General features: G+C 33.2%; 1 protein-coding gene across 1 annotated transcript in view; it reads left to right on the forward strand.

Annotated features, from left to right (window-relative positions):
- Positions 1-49: 49 nt before the first annotated feature.
- Positions 50-27180, forward strand: part of LOC146170272 (E3 ubiquitin-protein ligase HUWE1-like) — a 149072-nt gene continuing 121941 nt past the window's right edge. Inside the window, exons 1-27 of the mRNA XM_083391035.1 lie at positions 50-191; positions 1591-1724; positions 1946-2108; positions 3253-3405; positions 4342-4404; positions 4732-4860; positions 5689-5857; positions 7122-7222; positions 8674-8854; positions 10112-10272; positions 10647-10830; positions 11395-11493; positions 11757-11939; positions 12767-12920; positions 13289-13419; positions 14141-14285; positions 15235-15338; positions 16299-16365; positions 17437-17494; positions 20399-20575; positions 22077-22186; positions 23045-23192; positions 23546-23599; positions 24197-24299; positions 24718-24875; positions 26357-26499; positions 27012-27146. Coding sequence (XP_083247161.1) covers positions 147-191; positions 1591-1724; positions 1946-2108; positions 3253-3405; positions 4342-4404; positions 4732-4860; positions 5689-5857; positions 7122-7222; positions 8674-8854; positions 10112-10272; positions 10647-10830; positions 11395-11493; positions 11757-11939; positions 12767-12920; positions 13289-13419; positions 14141-14285; positions 15235-15338; positions 16299-16365; positions 17437-17494; positions 20399-20575; positions 22077-22186; positions 23045-23192; positions 23546-23599; positions 24197-24299; positions 24718-24875; positions 26357-26499; positions 27012-27146 — 3452 coding nt within the window. The 5' untranslated portion in view covers positions 50-146. The remainder of the gene's footprint in view (positions 192-1590; positions 1725-1945; positions 2109-3252; positions 3406-4341; positions 4405-4731; positions 4861-5688; positions 5858-7121; positions 7223-8673; positions 8855-10111; positions 10273-10646; positions 10831-11394; positions 11494-11756; positions 11940-12766; positions 12921-13288; positions 13420-14140; positions 14286-15234; positions 15339-16298; positions 16366-17436; positions 17495-20398; positions 20576-22076; positions 22187-23044; positions 23193-23545; positions 23600-24196; positions 24300-24717; positions 24876-26356; positions 26500-27011; positions 27147-27180) is intronic.

Here is a 27180-nt window from a genome sequence, read left to right on the forward strand (position 1 = left end):
GTCACTTGAACCTCTTTACCTTACTAATACATTTTTTATTTTGAACAGAGTTTGGTCTATTTTCTGCATGTAAATTTAAGAATGGCATAATTATATATCAAAGAGCACGCTTGCTTCAATAGCAAATACACTATTCTAAATTAATCATGAAAGTTGATAGAACCAAGCTGAAAAAATGCACCACAGAAGTGGTAAGTATTTTTCAAACATAAATTGCTGTCCATTAACCTTCTTTAAACCTCATTACCTTAAAATTAGTAGTTAATGTATTAAAAAGTCTGTATTTTGAATTACCAAAGGTCCTAAGTGCTCTTCAGACTGAATTGTGTGGCAGGTGCACATTAAAGATTTTATTTCCTGCAATTTGTGTGCTCATCTGAATTAAACTGTACACCCAAAGGGGTGATGAGAAACCGAAAGGCTCTCTTAGAAAAATTCTTATGAACAACTATGATTTTATTTATTTGTCTAAATTTTTTTTTTGAACAACCATGGGTATTTTTACATGCTTAGATAAACTTGTGATTTCTTGAAATTTTTTAGCTGTAAATCAAAATCCTAAAAATAACTGTGTAAATCTATATGGTTTAGGTGCAGTATGTTTTTGAACCTCAAATATGCATAAAAACTTGCACACCTGTACACCTACAAATTTGTTGCACTTCAATACTGGTGCATCCTTAGTAAAACATCTTAAAATGGTTTGTTAATTTAGATCTTCCAGATCTCTTTTCAAATTAATGAACAACCCTTCCTACGTCTGACTTGTTCATTGGAAGGGGGATTCTGTAGCAGTTAGCCTACTTTTACGTCGCTAAACACATGACCGTTGTCCACTGATGTGTGACCGCAGCGCCTAGCGAATTGATTTTCCGCGTTTCAGAATTCATTCTACTATACGCTTGGTACTAAAAACGTCTTACTGATTAGCGGCTTGAATCACCGCTCTGTTTATCGTTGTGTTTCTGAGATTTGTGAATATACTCAAAGAGCAATTATCTACTGAGTGGATTGTCTTTGCCTAGAGTATAAGAAGTTAAGGACAGGTATTCTAGCGGCCTGCTCCTTTGGAGTCGGATTAAGACCTTATAAGTGACTTTGGCAGCCGTCGGCTCACGTCTGCAGAGCCAGCAGCCCTCTTACACCTCCCCACAAACTCCCTACGCTACAGTTAACCCCAAACTATAAATAAAACCTTTATTGCACACCTGTACACAAGTAAACCTAAAAATTTGCTGTACTCCCAAGATCTTAGCAAAAAGTTCCATGAAATGTTGAGTGGTTCATACTTAGAAAAACATTTTAAAAGGGAATTGTTAACCCCAAAGTATGCATACAAGTAAACCTTTATTGCACACGTGTACACGTAAAAATTTGTTACACTTTCAAGATCTTAGCAAAAAGTGCCAAGAAAATGTGGACTGGTGCATACTTAGTAAAACATCTTAAAAAGGTTTTGTTAACCACAAAGTATCCATAAATTAATTATTGCACACCTGTACACCTAAAAATTGCTTCACTTCCAAAATCGTAGCATAAAGTGCCATGAAATGCGGATTAAGTTTTTGCTGATTGTAAGTTGCATTTCAGCCAGCAGATTGCAGGGTTTTGATTGAGAACCTTCGTTCATGTTCTGGCGATGAACTTCTGAATATACTGGAGAAAACCACCACTTGGACAGTCGGAAAATGTGAACTTTATCACTGGGTTGATGTTCTGGACAGGTAAGTCTTATCATATTTTTATTTTATTTTTTATTTTGAAACCCATGATGAATAAAGTAACCTAAGCTTAGTGCTATAGAACTCCAAAAAAATAAGTTATTAGTTGATAATAAACATAAAAAAATTATATATATTTCAAAACTTTAGTAAATTATCCTCTGTTCTTATCAATTGTTAGTTTTATTTTCAGAGTGTTCCATATTTGTTTATATCTGTTTTAGGTTCGATAGCATTCTTGCTGCCTCATCTTTTTCAAACCAATCTGAGTTTCTGCTTGCTGTTAATTCCGATGAGAAACAAACCAAGCTTACACTGGCCGTTTTACATTTCACATCACTTTTAATTGAATACAGTTTTTCAAGACACCTTTATAGCTCTGTTGAGGTAGGACAATTTTATGCTAGTAGAGGAAGTGTGTATTAATAAAGAAATAATATAAAATTTGAGATAGGGACTGAAATACACTACTGATTTATTAAAAAAAAAAAAATTTAATGTTTCAAGCATAATGGCTGAATGTTGTAGTTAGATGTAAAATCAAAGCCTATGACAGAAGTAGTTAGCGTATTTAAACATTTCAGATTTGCTACCTACTTCTCTATGTGCTTTGATATTATTTTTACATGTAATTCTGATCTTTTTTACGACAAATATTTAAAGTTTCGAGGAATTTTAAAAGTTATATACCAAACTTAATTTGTAATTAAACATAGAATGAATATGAAAGCCTATACAGAAGTACTTAGCATATTTATCTATTTCTAAGTTGCTACCATAGGCTTTGATCAGGGGCGGGCAACGTGCGGCCCTTTGCCATTTTTTGTGCGGCCCTTCGCCTTCTTCCAGATATTTTTCCCTAAATAAGGGTATTTTGTGTCCACCAATGTTAGAACTTTTGCTCTTTCAGTTTCCTGTTTAAAAGTGCAATGTAACCCGTAGGAATGTAACCCACCGCTACACTAATGCAGTTGTTGAACTCTAATGGGAAGCATCTATTACAAAACAATCTTTATTCATAAAGTTTTACTTGTGTCACGTGGGTACGATAAAGAATTGTTTTGCAACAATTACACTTGTCTGCTACGACTTTTGCCGTGCATATCAACTGAGATGTTATGTTTAACAGCTGGTTTTGAATTATTGCTTTTAAATAGTTTGCGTCTATGCACATCTGGCCTGGAACCAAACATTGACAAAGTTGGTTCAAAATATCCAACATCAGGTCTCTAACCAACTTTGAACATCCACATGTGTGTCTGCTATATTTCATATTTTGCTTGTACTTGTTTTTCTAGTAAAAGCTGAAAATATCAGTTAGTGTTTATTTGATGTGCGGCCCTCTTGTAAGCATTAAATTTCCCAACTGGTTCTTGTGTTAAAAAGGTTGCCCACCCCTGGGTTTGATATTCATCTAAATTCAATCCATTTTACTTGAAATGATTGAATTTTGTCAGGTTTAAAATTATTAAACCTAATTTATAGCTTACTTCTAATCAGTTTTACAAAACTCATCCTAATTTTTTTGCAGCATTTAATCAAGTTACTGTCGTCATCAAGTCTTGACGTAATTTTGTCGGTCCTCAACCTTCTCTATGTCTTTAGCAAGCGATCCAACTTTCTTACTCGTCTTACAGATAAACAGAGGCTTCCTCTATTGAAGCGACTTGGATATTTAGCTGAGGTTTGTTCTACTATTTTTTAAATGACTTTATTTTCACCAAGTTTCATTTTTTTGTGTAACATTTGCCATTTAGTAAAATGACTGCTGGTTTGACCTAATGGATCATTTTTTTAACCTAGAGGCTGCCATTTGATTTGGTTGAGTGAACAACTACGGTAGTATTTTATGGTTAGATTTAGTGAAATTAGTTCTAAGCAAGATTTTTTAGAAAATACAGAAGTAATAGGAAGACATGGGCCATAATAGTTAATTTCAAGCTATTTATGCTATTGTCTAGTTTGTGTTATAATTACATTTAAGTTTACAAATAATTAAGTGAAGATAATTGGGTTGGAAAGGCAAATCTTTACTGTTATACTTATGCTTCCTGCTTAGTATTAAAAGCTCCTCTAAAAAGATTGAGAAACACTGGAATAGATAATTGTTTAATGCTATATGTCAAAACATTTTTTATTAAAAGTCATATGTTTAATTTACCCCCATGTCCTATTTTCCTCTTTCAAAGCAACTAAATTTGGATTCATTTGTAACTAGATTTCAAGCTTTGATGTGTTTATGTTGATATGTTGAATTAAATCTATGTTTTATTTTTGTGTTTAGCTAAACCTACCTGGTTTATAGTTACTATGTTAGAATGTTATAAAGTTACATTAATTTCCTGCTAATTGGTAGAAGCAGATTGGGCCGTTTATTGGTTTGTCCAATTTAAAGAACAATTTAATCTGTCTGAGACCCTGAAGTGTGATTGTCATTATTGATTATTGGAAATCCTATTACAACGTATTTGTTTGAAACATGACATTTGAAACTGGCATACATTCATAAGTCACTCTATTTATTTGATTTTCATTTTGTTCAGACTGAAACCACATCCAGTCACCTAACTGGCCATAAAAATGCTTAAAATTATTTATTTTTGTGTGTTTTTTACTCTAGAGCTGGGGTGGAAAGGAAAATGGATTTGGTCTTGCTGAATCCTGTATGAATTCACCCTTGGCTGTAAGTGTCATTATTCATTGCTTAAAGTTATTTGTTATGTTTCTTGGTGTATATTTCTATGACTTGGTATTAAATTAAACCAAAGTTAAACCACTGCTAACATTCTGCTTCTATCCAAATAACAGTTTCAGTTTTCTAAAATTTGCAGTTTTAATAGGCAGTATGGCAGAATGCTGGCGACTTGGCGATTATATCTGCTGAAGAATCAGCTGGAAAAATGAGATTCTACTTTTGCATCCCTCTAATGTATTGCTTAATGTCACCAAAAATGTTGCGCCATAGATAACAAAATAAGTGTTGATTTAAATTGTTTGTAAATTTTTATAGAGTTTTCCTGCTAATGCCACCACTCTACATTATGAGTTCTATGCTGACCCTAAAGATTGCACTGACGCACATGCGTCAAAAAAGCAAGCCAACAATATGTATTGCATTCATGTGGAAAATGTGCATCAAGTAAGTCCAAATAATTAGGCATTTTCCAAATTACTTAGTCAAAAAAAAATTCTAATACTGTGTATTGTAAATTACGTAAAAAAATTATAAAACACAAAGATGTACAAATTTTTCATAAACACTACAATATAAAGCTTATTTTCAGTTTAATTAACTTCATTTGTTTGGTTTTTCGGTTTTAAAAAAAAATGTTGTTGCTTTAACAAATGTCATAACCCATAAATAAAGTCTGCAAATACTCAATTACACAATACAATAGCAAGCTTAGTTTTTCAAAGCAGCATTAGTTTAAAAAATAAGTTGCTTAAATAAATTAACCAGATTTTCTTCAGTATAATAAACCGCATTACTCTAACACAGTGGTTCTCAAGCTTTTTTAGCTTACGGACCGGTAAAATTTCAAAACAAATTTCACGGACCGGTGGACCTTCAAAACTCAAAATCTACCCAAAATGTAATTACGACAAAAGTATGCAACTTAAAAGCATAAATGGAAACTTTAATTGAATGAGCAATTTGCTACTGTATTTTTGATATTATATGTGTTGTACGTGGTTCTATTAAAGTTTTCCACATAAAACTGGTCGTAAAGTTTAAGACTTGAACGAGTTTGTACTCCTAAACAATTAGGCACAAAACTTGCAGCATTGTGACGTACGATAAAGTCAAAAGTAGACCAACTCTATGTTACGTAACTGGCGAAGTTCTAAATTTAACATTTTGAAATTGAGATATAAAATTGTAATATATTTGGCGGACCGGCAGGAAAGTTGACGCGGACCGGCGGTTGAGAACCACTGCTCTAACAAATGTCATAATTTTTTTCAGATGTCAACAAGCCCAGCCGAGATTATGGAGTCTCTTATTAAAATGTACCCAGTACCAGAGGCTTCGAAGATGCTGCTGTACACCCATTTGCGCCTGGCTCACAGTTTTGCTCACAACGAAACGCGTCTTAAATGTGTCCAGGCCAGACTCCATGCCATTTCTGTACTCGGTGAGATCCCAACCGCATGCTTTTATATTGATAAAATGCGTGGCAATTTTCGTGACTGTTAAGAAGCTTTGAAAGAGACCTGCATATATGTCATCACAATTGCTGAAGTGTTATTTCTAGTCGGGAGAGGACTTCAACTTCTCAGTTAGTTTAACCGAGGAAATAAATTGTGTATCGCTTTCACAACAATTAAATGACGAATAGATTCAAAATTTAATGTAATAAAAATGTTCTTAATTAAATTCAGTAAAATGAACAAAAATATGATAAACGTTATATAAAGTAAAGTTCTTAAACTGTTCATCCATTTTTTTGTTTCACAGACATCTTAAGATTACTCCAAGGGTTGGTCGGTCCTAATTTGAAAATAACTCCTTAAATGTTGCTTTGATGTATTGTAGTCAATATCTCCATTCTGTTTGTGTTTGTTCTTGTTTTATATTGTAGTAATTTCAACCATACGATGGCCCTTGTCAATGAGGACCATTGCAAAAATCTCAAAAATTGAGTATTTTTTATTGTTTAGATAAAATGGGCTGTAGGTTTTAATACAATTGATTTTCCACTGTTCTGCTCAAAATTTTGGACCATTTTCTCAATACTAAAACAACTTTTTAGCTGGTTATAGTCTCAGGCAACCTGCTGGTCTTTTAAAGAGGACTCTGTTTATAGTTAGTTAAACATTTGTCATTGTTATGCATTGCGGTTCCATCAACTGTCGTTTAGAACTACCGAATAGAGTTATGCTTTATTTATTGTTAAACTTTTTTTTTTGCCTTTTATGAATAACCCAAGCCAGGGGTTCTTAAACTAGGGTCCATGGATCCCTTAGGGGTGCGTGAACCACTTTTAGGGGGTCCGTGAAGACCTAATTGATATATTACTTATTATTTAAGAAGTAATCAATTTATCAAAGAGAAGAGTTTATTTAAAAATAAAACAGTTTTGCACTAAATGTATTCAGACTCTTTTCACCAATTTTTGGACCTAAACCAGCAAACTTATGAAGTCTATTTGTACTGTGACCTAAATTTAGGACGTCGTTTTTGAAACCGTTTTGCCTACAGTGGTCCACACGAGGCAAAAACAAAATTTAGGGGATCCGCTTTAGAAGAAGTTTAAGAAACCCTGCGTTAAATCATTGACTATTCAAAAACACATTAGCGAAATGACATAATTGAATTAAGAATAGGACCAACAAAAATCAGACTTATGCTATCCGTTTAGCCCCTACTGATTGTCTAATGTTCTTTGTGTTGTGCAGTTTACACAAACAGCGTTGCTGATAATGTCACCAGCATCCTGTACACTGGCTTCACTGAGGAATTGGTGGATTTGCTGCAAGTGAAAGACAACTCATTAGTTGTGAGTAATTACCTACTTATAAGTAATTGCCTACATAAAATAGATTTGTGAGAGCTCCGCTTTTCATATAATAGGCAAGTAAAACCTTTTGGAAGTTATGTGCTTCTTAATGTACAAGTCTATAATTTAAATATTTTATCAAAGCTAACATGAACTGATTAATTATTTCAGAATATCTTTAAATGTACCTCCTGACAAGTTCTTTAAAAATACATGGAATCCATTAAATTTTTATATACTGTGTTATAGATAATGCCTTTCCTGTGGTACCATGACCTACAAAATAAGACCCTTTTGAGGCTTAACATCTATAAAAAGTCTACCAATGTTACTGTCAATCCAGTTTAATTGTAAACACACAGAAGTCTTTATATGTTATAATTACATAAACTTATACCACAGTAACATGTGTAACTTAATTTGCATGAATATAAAACAACAATGTTATATAAAACAAGCAAATATAATAATGATACCAATAAACGTATTAGCATAGTAAGTAACTGCAACTGAAAGACGAACAAGCTGTAATACAAAGACTGGAGCTCCCTACTGCTTGAAGCACACACAAACTAAGATTAAAGTCACTGTGAGCCCAACACATAAATTAAACCGCAAGAGAAAAAGGAAAACATAGAACACTTAAACTACACTTTGATTAATGCTGTAAAACAGTGGTTGGCGCTGTGCGTCATGCTTGCCTAATTAAAATGTTCACAACAAAGTTTTGCTGGTATGCTTTACATATGGCTGAATATTCCCTTCATGATTTAGCTCCATTGATATAATTTACATTTATTGTCCCCCTTTTAACAAGAGTCAAACTGTCCTAAAAGGTCCGGGTGACCTAAATGTGGCAAATTTATATGGCCTACTAACCTCAAGCAATTTATAAAGCCCTCAGTACTAAGTAGTTTCTTAACCACTGCTCTAAACCTTAACCCCAATTTTTAGTTTTTTTGTAGCAGGTAAGGATGTTTGATACTCAACATTTTTTTTAATACTGATAACCCATATTTCTGACAAAAAATGTTGTGAACTCACCAGATACTAAATGACCTTATTTACCTTATTTTTATGCTCAAACAAGCAGAAAAAATGAAATCAAAATGTTAACTTGCCCTTCAAGTTAGAAAACATTGCGTTGGACCATAAATCTTGCTAAAAAATCCTACGACAATTTAGTATTAGATTGACATCGGTACCACCCTAGTATTGGATGCATACTTAACTACTTATACTACCACTTGGCATTGTGTATTGGCAAGATTCAATATTATCATTCATCCCTATTGGAAAGACAAAATTTGTTGTAATTTTGTTATAATAAAAAATTTTCCTATGAAGTTTGTTCACATTTACCTTAACTCTTAGAATTTCTCCAAAGTTCTTAAACTGTTAAGAATAAAAAAAATATATATTTTAAAAAAGTACTTGAATACATTTTACAGGACATCAAAGCGGCAGCTCTTCGAACCTTGACCTCAATTGTCCACCTGGACTGTCGCGATCGCACCCCGCGTCTTGGAGCGATAGTCGACGTGACGGGAGTATCGCAATATCACGGATTTCTTCCAGTGCTTGTGCGAAGATGCATCGACAGCATGTCCGCATCGAAGAAAACAAAAGAAGGTTCTTTATAATTTTTACTTTACTAAGTTGGTTAAGGTACAACTGACTATTGCAAACCAACACTGTGTGAATAAAATTTCAAGTTTTTGATGATTTTAACTATGGAAAACGGTTTTTGAGCTAAACTATTAGAACTTTTAACCTTTAAAAGTAAAATTTTGCCCAATTTTTGTCTAAACTACCTTTTTTTTTATCTTGACCCAACAAAAATGAATTTATTTAAACAACGCATTACATGTTGGAACACAGGTCACCTAAGATTTTTTATCTTGTACTGCATAACTTATTTCTTGTCCTCACATTATTGGATGTAACTTACCTTTCATAAACCTATGGTTGGCCGGGCCAACTCGGCCCTATTTTGCTCAAATTTGTCCACAGATCTGTAATTCTTTCATTAATGGGGCAGCAAAATCAACATTATGTAAAAATAAAATGACCCCAATTTTGCACTTACAAGCGTACTTGGTTTAATCAACTGACCCAGAGGTCACCTAACTATGGCAACTAATCCGGCTCGCAACATATTTTAATGAACATGAAGTTCAGTTCAAATATTGTCGAGTGGGATTCACAATTGAATTTTGATTAAGTATTAGGCTGTATGAAAATTTTAGTTAGTTTCACTTCGGTTTTTAATACGAATCATTTCTTTGTATAACTATAATTAGGTTAAAAATTTTGCCAAAAAGTTTAGATCCGTTCCGTGATCGTAAATCCTCACAGTTATCCGCCCAAGATTGTTGTGTCTTACAGTTATCTGCTCCAGGGCTGCGGAGTCTGTTAAAAATAACCAGAGTCCCGAATCCAACTCTGCAACCCTTGTTGGTACACAGGCAGAAAGGGCCAAATATGCGTTTTCGCCAAGTCTTGAGTCCGGCTCAGACTCTGCAACCTGTATTCTGCCAATCAACAAAACTAAATACAGTAGATATTCAGCAATCTTCTTCTAGGGATGTCATATGCTTCATCCACCCACAATTCGTGGTTGGGAAATATCCACCATTTGCTATTCCACGTTTACAATTTACAGTTTATGGTAGTATCAGTTTAAAAAGTCAACTCGGGACTCTGTTGGTTTTACATGGTCTTACTAAAGTCCTACTCCAGCGAAACAAACTGACTGCTGAGTCCGGATTTCGACTCTGCAGCCCTGATCTGGCAAAGCGTTACTATTTGTAGGGTGTGACTGGAAAAATTTCTGATTGCAGTTACGTACACACACTGTATGTTAACCTCGTGTATTTACACCTGCAGAGAACCCAGAGTTTCCGCACCCCTTCGCAACTGCCCTCTTCTCCTTCCTGTACCACTTGTCAAGCTACGAGAGTGGAGGTGAAGCGCTTGTCCAGAGCGGGATGATGGGTCCGCTTCTCTCCGTTGTCACTAACATGGGCGACCAGCAGGAACAAACCACTGTGAGTGCTTTCTTGTATATCTTAACTTTGTTGTAAAGTAGTTTCTTGTAAACCTTAATTTTGTTTGTAAACCTAAAATTTGAACCTTAACAACCATAACCAAGGATAAACAACTGTTTTAATTTTTGAAAGTTAAAGAAAGTATATATATTAAATTTAATACAAAATTTTGTTCAATGGGATTTACCTTAAAATCAGACAACATATGACATCATATTTAATAAAAGAGTAACTACAAATATTCACATACCAAAATCGCTAAATTTAGGGTAATTAATATCCAGGCTAATCACAGACATTTATACCTTAGCTTTCCACATATCTTTAACATTCAAAAGAATTTTTTTTTTCTACTCACTATCTTATTTTTCCAGTTTGTTACGCGAGCGGTTCGTGTGATTGACCTCATCACAAACATCGACTGGCAAGCCTTTCAAGCGGTTAACGGCCTAGAGGTCTTCATTGACAGACTCGAGCACGAAGTGGCAATCTGCCGCAAAGACGCGCCACCGGCATGTGACGAGGTGCCAGGCTCACCCAACCCACCCGACGATGAAGGTATATTTAAATATATATATATTTGGTAATATTTGTGTAGAACAAAAGTACTTTTCCAAAATTATTACTTTTTAGTACTTATGGCTGCCAACAAGATTGATATTTATATATATTCTATGTAGGGTTGTCACAAAGTTTTTGAATCTTTTAAAAATGTCTTTAAATGATATTCTGTTTATATATATATATGTAGGGTTGTCATAAAGTTTTGAATCTTTAAAAATGTGTTTAAATTATATTACATATTAAATAGTCTTTAAAATACAGTATGTTTTTCTAATAGTCTTTAGACAGTCTAAAATTACGTATCCGGCTTGAGTTATGTGTTTAGAAGTGACGTTAAAACAGCAATTAAAGTATTTTGATTATGTTGATCATGGCATTCATGTGTTTTTGTTTACGGATTATATTAAAAAACCTTGAGCAATCCATTTTCAGATCTTTAAAATCTCCAAATTTTTTTCCAATTGTCTTTTAATTTAATTCATGAAATTGTGTCACAACCCTGATATGTTCCTCTTTTTCAACTTTTACTGCTAACTTTTTTATTGATCTTTCATGAAGATTCAGAAATGGATGTTGATGGAAACAAAGAAGAAGGCGCCATTGTAATGCAAATGGACACAGAAGAAGCTGAAAAGGAACCAATTGAATACAAAAGAGGTGAAAATTATTCCCAATTTGCATCATTTTTTGGAAAAATCATTGTTTACCCTTTCGATGTTGAAAATGAATAAAGAGTTATTCAGAACGTTCAAGATGATACCTACTTCTGTATAGGCTTTGTTATTCTTATTACGTCTTACTACAACCTCCAACCATTATGCTCCAATGATTAAGACTTATTCTGTAAAAAGACAATTAATTTTAACTAATATATATTTATACAATTGAAAGTAATTTAATATAATATTATTTTTTTCAAGGCGCTCAATGCTTGCCACAGCGCGCCGCTTTGTTCAAATCGGTTCTCAACTTCTTGAAGAAAGCGATCTCAGACCAAGCTTTCGGTGAGCAAGTACGTCATATGATGGACGGTACACTGCCCAATTCGCTCAAGCATATCATCGGCAACGTGGAGTACTACGGACCTGCTTTGTTCCTGCTGGGTAAATTTTTTTATCCAACTTTATTCGCATACCTTCTATGGTTGCAACACCGATACATTGCTGCTCCCCAACTAGAATTTTCAATAAGTGGTTTAGTGCAATGCCACTATAAACACAACTGTAATAACACAAATTTGCTCTACACACATTTTCAAACTCTAATCGAAAACACGAATAGAAAGAGATATTAGAGACTTTCTTGGAGTAGGACAAAAATCTGATTCCTCAATAATTCGAAATACCCCTTGGCACCCTTGCACTTGAATTGCTTATCTAGAAATTGTTGTTGTTTAAAGATCGTTTGTTTCTTTACTTAACTCAGTAATAAATTTGTCAGGGACATTTTCATTGCTTATTTTAAACCTATTGGCTCAAAACTGGTAGCAAATCAATTTTCTGTTATAAAAGGTGTTATTTCAATTAATGAATAATTTATAGGTTTTTTAAAAGTCTTTTGCTAATTCTGTTTAAAATGGTTCAGCGTTCCTCTTATTTATTGAAATTATTCTATATATTTATCAGTTTTAAAGTTTTTTTTTCACAACAGTTTCTATGCTTTGTTTTAATGCAGGTTTGTAGTTTGTTGAAAGCAATTTTCTGCTTTCGCAAAAAATACTATCTCAGCATACCTAGATTGTATTTTTTCATTGAAAAAAAAACCTTTCTATAATTTATTTTCTATTTTACAGATTTTCTTGCAACTTTAAAGTTCAAAAGAAAGTCTTGTGGCTCAAATTTGTTGTTCACTTGTTAAAATAATTTCATCAAGTCTATTAAAACCTTGATCTAAAGTTTTTTCACCTAAAATTTTTGCATGTTTTCTCCAGCGATGGAAGTGGTCACAGTCTACGTGTTCCAGGAGCCCTCACTCCTTTCCTCACTCCAGGATTCCCGTCTAACCCACGTTATGCTCCACGCTCTTCTGGTCAAAGACCCACCGGCCACCAGAGAGGTTCTTGCGTCGCTGCCTAATATTTTCAGGTTTGAATTTTGAGTGGTGTTTTTGTGATATGAACCTGTATAAATATAAGCTGAAACGCTTTAGGAATTAAGGAATCTCCCGCAGACAATAAAATGTAAAAGAAAGATTCCTGCTAACCTATCATATCATTATAAGACTGTTTATAAAAACAGATATAAAATATAACATCATTTCTTAAAATTTCTCCTATAAATAGCTCGCAAAATAATCAGATATTCACTGACCGTTCATAACGCATTATAAAAATATGATCAACTTTTAGCAAGCATACATAATTTGACAAAAAAACAACGAAAAATTTTCTTTTTACATGAAAAAGTTACACAACAAAGTATATTCCTGTAATTTTTCTGTTTGTCTATCTCAGTGCATTATGTCTAAACACGAGGGGTCTTGATGCCTTCGTCAACTGCAACCCATTTGATCGCCTCTTTCATGTCATGCTCAGTCCTGAGTACCTCCTTGCGATGAGACGTCGGCGCAGTTCAGATCCTCTAGGTTTGTATTAATTAGCGTCCGGCCAATCTTGACAAGCTGTTAAATTTTGGACATTTTCTTTTTTCTTAACAATTTAAAATCAATTCTCTTCGAAATTAAAAAACTTACCAAAATTGTTATAATCTGCTTTTCAACTATTTTTTATGACCAATTTACGCATTACTTTTATATCAGCTTTTGCACAAACAGGTGTGATTTTACTGTATTGTATTTGAAGTGAAAAAAATACCCATGGTTAGTGCAATTAAGGCAAGTAGTTATCCACTCTAACCCTGTCCCAGTGTCCCATTTAGTAGTATATATTAGTAGTGATCCAAGTAAACATAGGTGATTTTTCAAGGTGTTTTTTTGGTTTTTATTCCAGACACTTGATTCTATTACGTTTGATAGAAGTGTTTTGAGTTAAACAATGAACAAGTGACGACCATGTAGTTAAATACACAAACAGTTGTTATTTTACTGTTATTTGAAGAAAAAACTAAGTAATTGCCTATAGTTGTCGCCATTAAGGCAAGTAGCAAATAGCACAACTAAAACAATATATCCAGCCTGTCACTGTCCCAAGTGGTAGTAGTGATCCAAGTGAACATTGGTGAAATTTGCCATGAGGATGCTTGGTTATGCACTGCATTTTCCCAACACTTGATTTCATTAGGTTTCATGCATGTGTTTGGAGGTGCATAATGAACAAGTCATGACCATATGCTTAAATATCGCGCAGGAGACACTGCGTCTAACCTGGGGAACGCGATGGACGAACTGATGCGGCACCAACCTACGTTAAGGTCCGCAACCATGCAAGCCATTCAGAGACTTCTCTGTGAACTGCACACCATGGGCTCTGACCCATCTACTGTGTGCTCCAGGTACAAAAAATACACTTCCTTACACACTGTAAATTAAAAAAAAATTGTTGTTTACAAACTACAAACGTTCATTATGACAATGCAAAAAAACTGTTTTAAAAAATTACACAACAGATTGGTTTTGTTTTTAGTGTAGTGAAAGTATGATGAAAGATTATTTTCAAAATGAAAGGAGTAAAGTGATATTTGTGCATCAAAATTTTTGGCAGGCTGTGATTTTTGTTAGATGATTGATTTTATTTGATGTGTTTTGTCAACTCTTGATTGATCTAAATCAGGGGTGTCCAACTCAAACATGCCGGCGTGCCAATTTTTATCTTGTAACTTCTTCCCGTGCCAAAGTTTCGTAATCAAACCAATTCTTTTTAATCATAAAAGCGCTTTTTGACCAAAAATAAGAACGTTTATTTAACTTGAGAAAAAAAAATGTCTAGTAGAAATGCGCATCACTACATCAAAGTGTCTCTCGTTGAGCTGACTTTTGTTTGTTCACACCAAGCTATATAATATTATGTGAATGCTAGCATCCAAGCAGTATAATGTTATTATATCAAAAGTAATTGTTGGTTGTCGTGATTGCCGCGATTGTTTTATATTGTGAACAAACAATGACAATTGGCTGTTTAATAAACTTAGTATTTTCTGACAATTGGCTGAATAGCAAATTGAGCTTTTTTGGCAATTGGCTAAATAACAATTTTAGTATTTTTTGGGGAGGGCTTGAGTGCCACTTTTTATTAGGTCGCGTGCCACATTTGGCACGCGTGCCGCTTGTTGGACACCCCTGATCTAAATTGACTTACAATTTTCAAAAACTAGTTTTGGTTATTATAGTTTTGTAATCTTCTGCAAATCATTTTTTGTTTTTTATCCGACATTTTAGGAAACTTTACAACTAATCAAACCCCCCTAGCCCAATTAAAATTTAACCAGCAAACTTTTCATGTAGGTCGTCGTCCACAAAGAATGATGGTGGCGGTAGTGGGGCAAATCAGGGTGAGGGGGTTGACAACGGATCGCAAGCGGATGAGAGCACCGCTCAAGATGAAGGAGGTATCATGTTTGACCTTATATAAAGAAAATTAAAATAGTTTTTTTTCCTTGTTTACAAACAAGATTTTTTTTCTTGTTCGAAAACAAGTTTCGTTAATACAGCATACATTTCCGAGAAAATATATAAAGACTTGAACATTTGATAATATTGTCATATTCTGATTTACAAGACCTTATAAAAAAGAGTTAAATTAGTTTTTTTTTTGTTCTCAAACGAGTTTTATGAATACAGTACTTAATTTAAAGAAAATGTTTAAAAAACAGAACATCTGATAATTTTACAACTTTTCGACACTAACTTATTTCACCAGTCGGTTAAAATAAATTGAAGATAAAACTTCATTGGAATTGCCCTGAAAACCGATTTATTGTGCTACACCACATTGATAAGTTTTTTGGTAAGTTGTAATATTTTAATAAAATGATTTTACACTTTTTTTCTGACAGTCCCCAATTTCTTAAACAAAACAGACTTTTCCTGGTATTGAATACATTTAGCGTCTGTTGTTGTTAGACCCCCTTGAAACCTCTGACCTAATGAATGGATATATTTTCTTTTAATAAGCGTTCTTGAAAAAGTCAATTTAATAGATGAACATCAAAGTCTAATATTTGTTTTGGGAAGTCATTGCATGACATGTCAGAAGCTTTGGAAGTAACAGTAACACATAGTGGTTTTAAGATGTTTTGAGGAACCATAACAGTATCTTAAATTTCTTAAACTTTTCTATGAAATAACGTTTTTTACCTATAAATGCTTTTACGTACTTAAAAGTAATACCTTCCGTCCCTTAAATTTCTTAGTGGTCATTAGTCAACAAAGCCGAACTTTGAAAAAACGTTTCAGGCTGCACTATAACACACCTCATATAATATACTTGCAAAGGATATGTCTTCACAAATTTTTTTCCTGTAAGTTTTATGTTAAATTGTCATTTACTTTTCTTTAACCTTTTGCAGGAAGTGAAGATGAAGTGGAAGAAGTTGAGGAAACTGCTTCTAAACCTTCCTCGTCCAATCTTTCCGTGTAAGTTGAATCGATTTTTTATTTCAATTATGGCAGTTTGACTTCAACAGAAAAGCAGCAATGTTGCATAATTAACTGAATAAAGACATGTGTTAAAAGTTAGAACGGGACTGCTCTGTTATCTAATTTTTCTGCAAAAATTTAAAATAAATGCTTTAATAGTGCACAAAAATGATTTTTAGTTATGCCTACCTAGTGACTGACAATTATCACGATAGTATTTTGGATTGGTCCAAATATATTTATGGAGCAACCTAAATACTGCTGTTTTAGGTTAAGTATATCACCAATTTTTATCATCCCTTAGAAAATAGTGCCTTATATATGTTACTTTTAATGTTAAGATCTACCAACTGCAACTAGCCTAATGGTCTATCAACTGCAACTTATAGAAACAAATTAGTTTTATTGAATGGAACAGTTCTGTAAAACCACAGAGTCTAAATTTAATAAAGTTATTCACTAATGAAGAGTGTTGTAAACTTTGTGCCATGGAAGGTGGCCAGGGTAGGCCACATGAAAATAGAAAAATCATTCAAAAGTCTGTACTATTTTATTTTGAACTAAACTTGAAATTATTACAATATTTGAGTGTTTTAGTTTTTTGATTTTTCAAACAATGAGGGATACAAGTTATGGAATGCTGCACTGGATAATGATATTGCATTGATACCTTTGCTCTAAAGCAGGGGTTCTTAAACTTTTTTTACCGCAGACCCCTAATTTCTTGGCCTCGCATGGACCACAATAGGCAAATTTTTTTTTAAAATGACGTCATGAATTTACGTCACAATACAAATAGACTTCATAAGTCTGCTGATTTCGGTCCAAAAATGTGAAAGTGAAATGGAGTCTTAATGCATTCAGTGCAATACCGTTTTATTTTTAATTAAACTCTTGTGTTTGATAAATTGATTACTTCTTAAATATACACTAATATTTCAATTAGGCACACTAATATTTTCAATTTATTTTCTTATGAATCTTATAATTGTGAGAGCAACACCTTTTGAACTTTAAAGTCAAAATATTTTTTGGTATTAAGTTTATATTTTTATGTTTTTACTTTAGGCTTTCTTCAAGTGGCAATAAGAAGCATGTTCCCCTTCTGGATTACATGCAGAATGTGGTATGTTTTTGCAATATTTACATCTTGCTTGAAATACTGTTGAACGATTTTTACTCTAATGTAAATATCAATGAGTTGTTGTCTCAAAATCCGAATTTTTATGAAAAAAAGAAAAAAGTGAGAGAAATTACGATAGCACAAAAAGTACATTTCTATTAAAACTGGCTACCCCCCGCATTCTGTAAAAAGTGTTTTGTTGAATTGTTTTCAAGGGGCAAAGTGCATAAAATTTGCATATTTTATGGAAATTATAAGCCTGACAATGCGCATCCTGATATGCAACCCGACCTGAAAGCTACTCGAATTCCATCCATGCAAATTAATAGAGTGGCATAATAATATAAGGCGGTGTAGCTTAGAAGGGCGCCACAGAGTTTTTATACTTGTAAAAAAAGGCTTTCGCTAACAGCTGCTGTGAAATATCAACTTTGGAATTCTAATTTGCTCTGTAAGTGATTTCAGGGTTGTATTCTTTACCAGTGGACTTTAGAGCGAGTTTTTTAGACCCAACTATTTTTCTTCTGACATTACTAATGGGGTTACTAATTATAACCTGAAAATGTCGTTAAATTAATTTGCATAAAAAAATACCCTGAGTGTTTGCGAACAGTCGTTTTATTTTGTGTGTAACGTAAGTAATGTATTTAGAAGTTCCATTTAAAAACTTTTTAAAACTAGTTGTTTTTGTGCTTACCATAGTAGTTGTTTTGTTTCATGTTTGTTTTTCAAATTATATGCAAAATACCTTCAAAGATCGATAAAGTTTCTTTGAAAAAGTCTTTTAAATGTATTTCTTAAAATTTGATGCGGCCTTCTACTAGGGAAGGGTCTGGAACCTTTTTAGCTCAGGAAGCCATATAAGCTAATTATTATTGGTAGTATTTCCATGAGAGCCATATAATACTTTTTTAACATCTAGTTATAGGTTGGCAAAAAATAGTAAATTTACCAGGGCGAAAAAGTAAATAAAATTTGCCCAAAGGAGGTTAGAAAAGCCCCGTGTGCAGTTTTATTTAAGATCATGCTGATAAAATAATAGCTTAGATTTTTCTGCAAGCATTCTTTCAAGAGCCATATGGTGTCACAAAAAGAGCCATAAATGGCTTGTGAGCCATAGGTTTCGACCCCTGTACGAGGGATTGCTTGTTGCAAGGTAGACGCAACAAGCTGCTTAATTGCGTACTGTTCGTGCATCGTTTGTTTAGTCTACAACGTCAGGAAGCATCCTGACACTCGATGACTTCATCCGTCACAATAATAACGCAACATTTTGTATTTCTTGCAGATCGTGCGCAGCAATTCCGATGCCTTGCTGCAATTTTTAAGCAGGCCATGAGTTTTTTTAGAGCCCAAAAAATTATTCTATTTGCTTCAATTTTGTCAGTTTGTTTATAGTAAAAAATGCATTCTTCCATACAGCATCGAAAGCAGGCCTATGAAAGTTTGCAGTCAGTTTTGAAGCTTGCTAATTGCTTTGTAGACAGCATCTGCAAAGTGTTTTTGTTAACTTTAGGTTATCCGCAGAAACTGTCAATTTCATGACACCAGTATTTGATTGCAACAACTTAAATAACATTTCTATTAATTTGGAGTCTGAGATTATATACTGTGTTTTTAACATAATATTCTATTTCTTTGTGCTTTTGCAAACAAAGTGGGATTTGTATGCAGCCTAAATTTATATATTTCTAGACCGAAAGTTTTTTTAAAGATCTATATTATTGAAAACAGTGTGCAGAAAAATTAAAGGCCTTTGGTTCAGGTTGGCTATTGTCAAAACTGTGTAATTTCAAACATAAAAAAAAATTTTTAATCACTTCAGAAAATTTAATTTTAAATAACTTCAGGCATCACCAGTAAGTTCGTATTTTTTTGGTTTCAGTCAATTAGTCTTTTTTTTTGGTTGAAAACAGACAGTAATCTAAATATTGATATTGTATCCCTTTTAATTGTTCATTTGATTTTTGGTTGAATTATTCACTGTTAATTTATTTTCTGAAAACAACCTTTCAAGATCAACTTTTAATACTAAAAGTGTTATGCGTTCATTTCCTTTGTGACTTAAAATTTACCTTTTGTAATTGCAAGCATTCCTTAAGATTTAAAAAAAAATTTTGTTTAACTGATAGGTGTTAACATTTCAAGTCACTGCATAAGTGCCATAAGATAGATAATCTGAATCTTGGTGTTGTATCAATTTTAATCAGGCATTTTATTGCTGGTTAAATAAATAAAAAAATTACGTTTTACCTAAAAATATTTTTACTGAACTTTTTTGACTTGTTCATTAAAATTTTCCTTTAAAAATTTGCAAATCTGGTATGAAGAATTTTTTTTTTGGTATAAGTATTTGATCGTTTTGACGTTAAACATACTGATTTTGGCATTTTTTTGCTCCACTTTGTTTAGCACACTTGTCTACTTCAAAATATACCTTACTAAATTTGCAAATTTATTTTTACTAGTTCAAATTTTTGTTTTAATATTTGTAAATCTGTCATATGTTGTTGTATTCAGTATAAATATTTGACCTTTTAACCTTCCGAACATTCAGATTTTAGCATTTTCTGTACTCCACTTGTTTACTTTAAAATATACATTTTCAAATTTGCAAACAATTTTACACGAGTTAAATTTTTGTTCAACTGATATTTTAAGTTAGGTGAAAACACTTTTAATTGCATTTGACTTTACCAAATATTTATTTTTCACTAGTTTAAATTTATATTTTTCACTACTTAAAATTTATATTTTTTCACTAGTTAAAATTTATATTTTTTCACTAGTTTAAATTTTTGTTTAAATATTTGAGCTTAAAAACAGTTCAAGCGACATTCAACACTACCTTAAACCAATTTTCCAAAATTTTCTTGTTAAAAAACGCGCAAATTTTTTCCCGCCCAGAGCAAATTCATTCAAGCGATCGTGAGCAACAACACGACAGACGATCACTGTCGCGAGTTCCAGCGTCACGGCGGAATCTCGTCGCTCCTAAAGCTCCTTCTGCTCCCCTCCCTTCCCCTCGACTTCCCGGCGTCTGCTGCGTGCACCGCCGTCACCAACCTCACCCACACTGTCTTTGTGAGTCTCCTGTCTGTCTGCGCTCGTTATTTTCGCTTACGTGACCCTTTCTGGTGTGCATGTGCTTTGTGCTAGACACAATTTTTGCGCATGCAGTTTGTGCTAGACACAATCGCACTTAATTTTCGCAAAGGTAATCTTTTATATTAAACTAAAATGTATTTTTTTTCATACAGGTATTTTTTATCAAATAAGCCATGTTAGTTTAATCTATAATAATAAAAGACAAATTGGAAACTCTTTGTGAGTCTCTTGTCTCTGCTGATTTTTGCTTACGTGACCCTTTCTGGCGTGCATTTTCTTTGCGCCACACACAACCACCATATTCTTTTAAACGATTTTCAGTAAGGTTCTTTTTTATTCAGCAAAAAGGTAATTTTTTTTATAAAGGTATTTCTTATTAAACATTCCATATTAGTTAAGCAAAAACTCCTGTTTTTTTTCCAGTTTTGCAATAACTTATCCTCAATGACTTCACTTAAATGCACTTAAGTTACTGTTTTTAAATAACTTGACTGGAGTTAAGTCTTTTGACAAAATTAGTTGCCTTGGCTAAGTCTTCCAGATAAATGGCTTGACTTGGACTTAAATTGCACCCCTGTCACCAACCTCACCCATACCATCTTTGTGAGTCTCATTTCTGCGCTTGTTATTCTTGCTTACGTGACACTTTCTGGCACGCATGTGCTTTGCGCTAGACATAACCACCATATTCTTTTAAGCAATTTTCGCAAAGGTACTATTTTATTAAACAAAAATTTACTGTTTTGTGAAGTTTTTTTTTATAACAAACAAGTCATATTAGTTTAATCTATAATAACAAAACATAAAAGCCAAATTGGATACTCTTTGTAAGTCTCATGTCTGCACTTGTTATTTTCGTGTACGTGACACTTTCTCGGACGCATGTGCTTTGCGCTAGACACAAGCTATATTATTTTAAACAATTTTTGCAATGTATTTTTTTAGTAAACCAAAATGTATTTAATTTTATACAGGTGTTTTTTTATCAAATAAGCCATATTAGTTTAATCTATAACAACAAAACATAAAAGCCAAATTGAATACTCTTTGTGAGTCTCATGTCTGCGCTCATTGTTTGCTTACGCGACCCTTTATGGCGCGCATATGCTTTGCCCCAGACATATCATTTGCTTTTGTGGTTTGCGCCATTTTATTAAGAAGGTTGCCTGGAAGCACAAAAAACAATCTAATGACTAGGGGTGTTCGAGGTAGAACAGTTAGATTTCAAAAATTGTGCATCAAATACTAGAATAACCAATAAAAAAGCAAATCTGGCTGAGAAGGAAAGAATTTTGCATTATTTCTACAAGTTGCCTTTATTTTTTGTAGTTATTGTTTTCCATATTTTTTACTACCCTTCACCATAAGTGAGTTAAAATTAAAGCAATTCTATTTAGAGTTATTTAATAGAACATAATTTGTAGCTTAATTTTTTTACTTGTTTCACATCAGAAGCTTGATACCGTTTTTTTTTTAGCTTTTGTTGCGTGAGCCACTTGCTGTTCGTGAAAGTCTACAACATGTCCAGAACATTCTTCAGCAGTTGGAACCGTTGTTTCTTATTACAAGCAAGCAAGGACAAGAAAGGTGGGTGCAGATACATTAAACTCAAATATATTGGCTTGTCTTTTGGATTGTTCAAATTGTTTAAACATTGCAAGCGGATTTTTCAAACTTTTGCATTTAATGTACCAAAAAAAACAAGATAGTACACTACGCATGGATCTAATGTAGTTTGAAAATAAATGAAATCAAATGGGTCAAGTAAATGAAGAATATCTTAAAAAAGTCATTTTGATCCCCATCATTGTGTAAAATTAACTGATGATGATACAAGTGTGCATATAAACGTCTTTTTGAAGAATAATGTTGATTTACAACCTATTTTACTTTAACATTTATTTTCTAGCAACACATAGATATATTGGTAAAATTTTGAATGAACATAACTTTACTGTAGTGACTGATTTTAAAATATATTTTGAAGAAAAAACAAACTAACATTCGTTTTAAAATTTTCTGTAAGTAGTGATTCCATCTCATTCCACCAGGACCAAAATTCCTATCAAATGACTAATCGAGTAAAATTACTCATGTTGGAAAAACATTCCTTATTGTACAATCACCTACTATTTCACCCAGTAATTAATTCCTAGGGGATAATTCATTGGAAAGGAGAGTTAAGAGTATACAGGAATTGCAATGCTAATTTTTATGTCTTTATAATGTTGTTTTCATTTATTTTGTATAAATGTATAAACTTGTTATGTATGATTGGTGTTCTATTAGAAAAAAATTTAGTAAGCAATTTTGTTTTTTTGTTTTGTCAATTTTTTTTTTGTTTTTTTTGCAATTTAATTTTCAAATATAAAATAAGGACCACCACCTTAAATAAATCAGTTAAATCGATTGTTTTCATATTCTGTGATTACTTTTTTTTTTTAGTAAGGAGCATGCTGCCAGCGCATTGCTGCACGAATTGACTCAACAGAACACAGAGGGGTCTGAACAGGAAAATAACCCGTTAATCAGGGGGCTTGTCCACATCCATGCCTTTGTCACCCTGTTTCTAAATTTGCCAAGAGCAAACCAGGTAGGTTTTGGCAGTTTCTGAATCTTTTTTTAATTCAATATGAACAGCCATGCATCCAAGCATTCTGCTTAGCAAAAATTGCAAGCTTTTGTAAACTTTTTATTTATTATTTTTTAGATAGTATTTGCAAGTGAACTTTTTTCTAAGTTTTTTGACTTTCTAACATAAGTCAGTTTTGTAAGATGTAAAGAGAAAATGTGTTTTCACCTAAAATGTTGTCTATGTTTCCGTCCGACGAATTTGGTTCTGTTCAAAGTCAATATCAGTATTTAGTTATTTACTTGCCCAAAAGGTAATATTGTTAGTTTGCTTCTAACTGCAGTTTAGCAACATTGTTTCACTGTTTTTCACAGAGTGAAATTCGCACTATCATTGTGACTGAATGGGGAAGCCAACTGGGATTGCAGGCAAGTGATTCATTACATAAAAGCGCCTTTTGATTACAGTTTATAATGTAGTATCAACAAATCAAAGCTGTTGACTATGATTTGTAAACATTTATTTGTTAATTTATGTAAATACAACCCAAAGTGTTATTGTATGTTGGTTACAAAACGTCAAATTGTGCTTTTTGTTTGACAACACTATATGACCCTAAGTATAGTTGTGACTAAATTTCAACCTTGGCACTACTTTGCCATGCAATAAACTTCTCTATAAATTTTGTTTTGCTTTTAAACTGTTGTGCTTTATTGTTGAATTGGTTTATGGAATAGCTGAACACTAAATTTCAACTAAACAAAAGAAGAGAACAAAAGTGTTGATCATCTCTTTTAAGAAATTTTTTTTTGTATTTTCTCAATATACCTAAAGGTAACATTAACATTTTATGAATATATTGTTGCTGCTAAACATTGTTTTAGTTAGATTGTTTCAGTTAGAAAACTGTTTGTTCGGCAAATATTTGTTATAACATTGGCAGTTGGCACATATGATAAACTAATGATATACTCTATGTAGGAAGAACAATTTTATGATAACCTTTTTGTGTTTTCTGCTTTCAGGTGCTTCATGGCCTTAACAAGCTGTACAGGAGTCTGATATGGGAAAGCACAGTTTTGTTGGCCTTATGTACACCTGGTGCAATTCCAGAAGGCTCAGGATTCGGTGGGTTTTTCAACTATTTGTCTGCTTTTAACTTTCAGTCAACTATATAAAATCAGGAACATATATAAAAACAGAAACGTGGTATGGCACTTCGTTGGTTTTGGAAAATGGCTGAGATGTTTAGAATATAGTAGACATACTAGATTGACTTCTCAGTTGTGGTGCTGTTATTTGCACAGTTATAATACAGGCTTGCCACAAAGTCTTTTTTTGATATAATTGTTTTCTATCCTATTCATACAGACAACATAAGCATCAATAAGTTTTAAAAATCAGACAACAAATATACTAGGGTTTTTATTTGCTACGGTATATCTGTTATATATTTTTACTCGTTATACCATAAATATTCTAAAACTGTTTAACCTAATACCTAAAATCTGAACTAACCTGGCCAAATCTAACTGTGACATCACAGGAGAGCAAGAGCTTAGTGGTCTCCTCGCCGATGACGTCATGTCCCCAAAACCAGAGGAAACTTCAGACCAGGCTTCGGGGCAGTCTGTTGCTATGGAAACAGACTCTACAGACCCCAAGGTGACCTCATCTGCTTCGAAAACGAAAGACTTGAGCAAGGTAACTTTTCAACTTTTATGTCTAGCCTTAGTTGACTGAATTTTGACACTTGGGGGTGCTGTGGTGCTGTAAATACACACCGGCAACTTTCTACAGATCTGTGATCCACTTCTGGGGTTGACCCAAAGGCTTTGAATTATTTTATGTGCGGCCTAACATATGTATTTCAAAAGTGTTTTTTTAAAGGATTTGTTATTATGTTGACCGCAGCATTTATACTAATTTGTTTTCGGATTATATACTGAAAAGTCCTTAAATTGTACTAGAATTTATTTATTAAGAGTGTGTTGCAACCCTGCCCTGGTAATGAGCACAATCAATTCATTGTAAGCATTTGGATGGCTGATAATCCATCCATTATTGTCCAATTTTTGCTTACATTTATGAACTATTGTATTGGCGACAGCAGTAATGCTCTTGTGGGGGCTGCAAATAGTTAAGATTTTCCTAATTAGATAACCTAATCTGTTTGACAAAAGTATTGCTTCTATCATTTCTTTGATTTTGTTCCTAGTTATAATCAAACTGTTTTATAATTTTACTATATAACTTAATTTTTATACATTAGTTTTATCTATAATTGTAAAAATGCTTACTTAAAAAAAACAAACAATTATGTGTGAAACTAAATAATGGTTTGCTCTATTCTAGTTCTTTATGAACTACCTGGTATTCATGTGACATCAAACTAGGGTTGGCAAGCCGGTCAAATGACGGCACTTTATTTAACTGGTCAAATACTCATATTGGATTCAAATGTTGTGAATTTTTGTTTTTGTGATTTGAGTTTTTAATAATCTTGATTGTAACTTTTTTAAAGAATTCAAATATAAAATGGTAGGGTTTACCTGATGCAAACACATGTTCTGTGCTAATAACAAGTGTTTGTAATAGCAAATTAGATTTATTTTGTTTAGAATAAATCCAGGTGTATGATGAATCGCATTTGTCATAAAAGGAAACACTAGTTGGGATATTCCACAATCTTGGGCTACTTAGAAATTTAGAAGAACCAAATCCCTTGTCTCCAGTGGACCCTGGTGATGATTTAGAAAATTCAGATAGTGACAAAGTTGTGATGAGGAGTAAAAATATTTTTTACTGATTCATTTACTTGTTAAATTTCGTTAATGAACTTGTTGGCTTAACTTGGTGGTTGTGCTTTGTAAGATGGGCATGGTTTTGCAAAAATTCTTATTGATAGTCATGAAATAATTGTTTTTGTTTTACAAACCATTGTACTTGAGCCAAAACGTTCATATATTTATTTAAAGTTAAAATCAAGGTTTATTTTGAACTTCAATTACATTTTGATAGTGTGTATAGTATTTGACCAATATTTGACCTATTTGACGAGTATTTGACCGGTCAATTGACCGGATTTTATTGGACCGGTCAAATGCCCAACCCTACATCAAACATTTGGTAAACACACCTCCATCTGTTACATTTTTGTTTAAGAACTTCAACTTTTTGTGCAGGTGAGTCCAGCACTAGCTGCCAGGATTAAATGCATCAAGCCAATTCTCACCGTAGCCTCAAAACTGGGACGGTCGCTCGCAGAACTTTTTGGATTATTAGTAAAGTTAGCTGTTGGAAAGCCAATTCGACAAAGATACAACAGGTATTTTTATATATTTTTAGTATATAAGAAATAAACAATAAAGTTTAAATTAATCCAAAAAAATCAAATTTATTTGTCTGAATAATATTCATTTCTGAAATCTGTAAAAAATATTTTTTTATTAAAATACTGGCCGTATGTCATTTTGAATTGTCTTTTTTGTGAAGTAACAGTTTACGAAGGTTACAGTTTGTTGCCCTATTAATAATTTCTGCATAAACAAAATGCAAAGTAAATTTATTGTCCACAAATTTTATAAATACCATTTTGTGAAATCGTATTTTTTTACCCTTTCAGTTTTTATACTTTTTCGCCCCATGCTCTGATAAAGTGTTGTAGTGTTTCCTAAAAAAAGGAAGTCTGCTATATGCAAATTTCTCAAGCGTTTAAAACTAAGCGCACGTTTAAAACCTTCTTGCAATTTTTATAACAACATAAACCCGATCAGGAAGGCTCCTCTTCTGCCTTGAAGCGCGGTAACATTAAGTGCTAAAGTCTGCCATCTTGTCCAGGCACATTCCCATTGTTCATACACACAACATGGCCCCGAGTCGGTCTGCACGTGCACTCGCCAAATCGCTTGGAACCCTTCTCACCGACGGCCTATCATGGCGCGCCCCTTCTGATGTTCCTTCCTCAAAACTGAGGTAGGATTTTATTTCTTTGCCAGTCACTGTTTCT

The sequence above is a fragment of the Ascidiella aspersa genome, chromosome 1, assembly GCF_963924565.1.
Source record: "Ascidiella aspersa chromosome 1, kaAscAspe10.2, whole genome shotgun sequence".
NCBI classification, from domain to species: Eukaryota; Metazoa; Chordata; class Ascidiacea; order Phlebobranchia; family Ascidiidae; genus Ascidiella; species Ascidiella aspersa.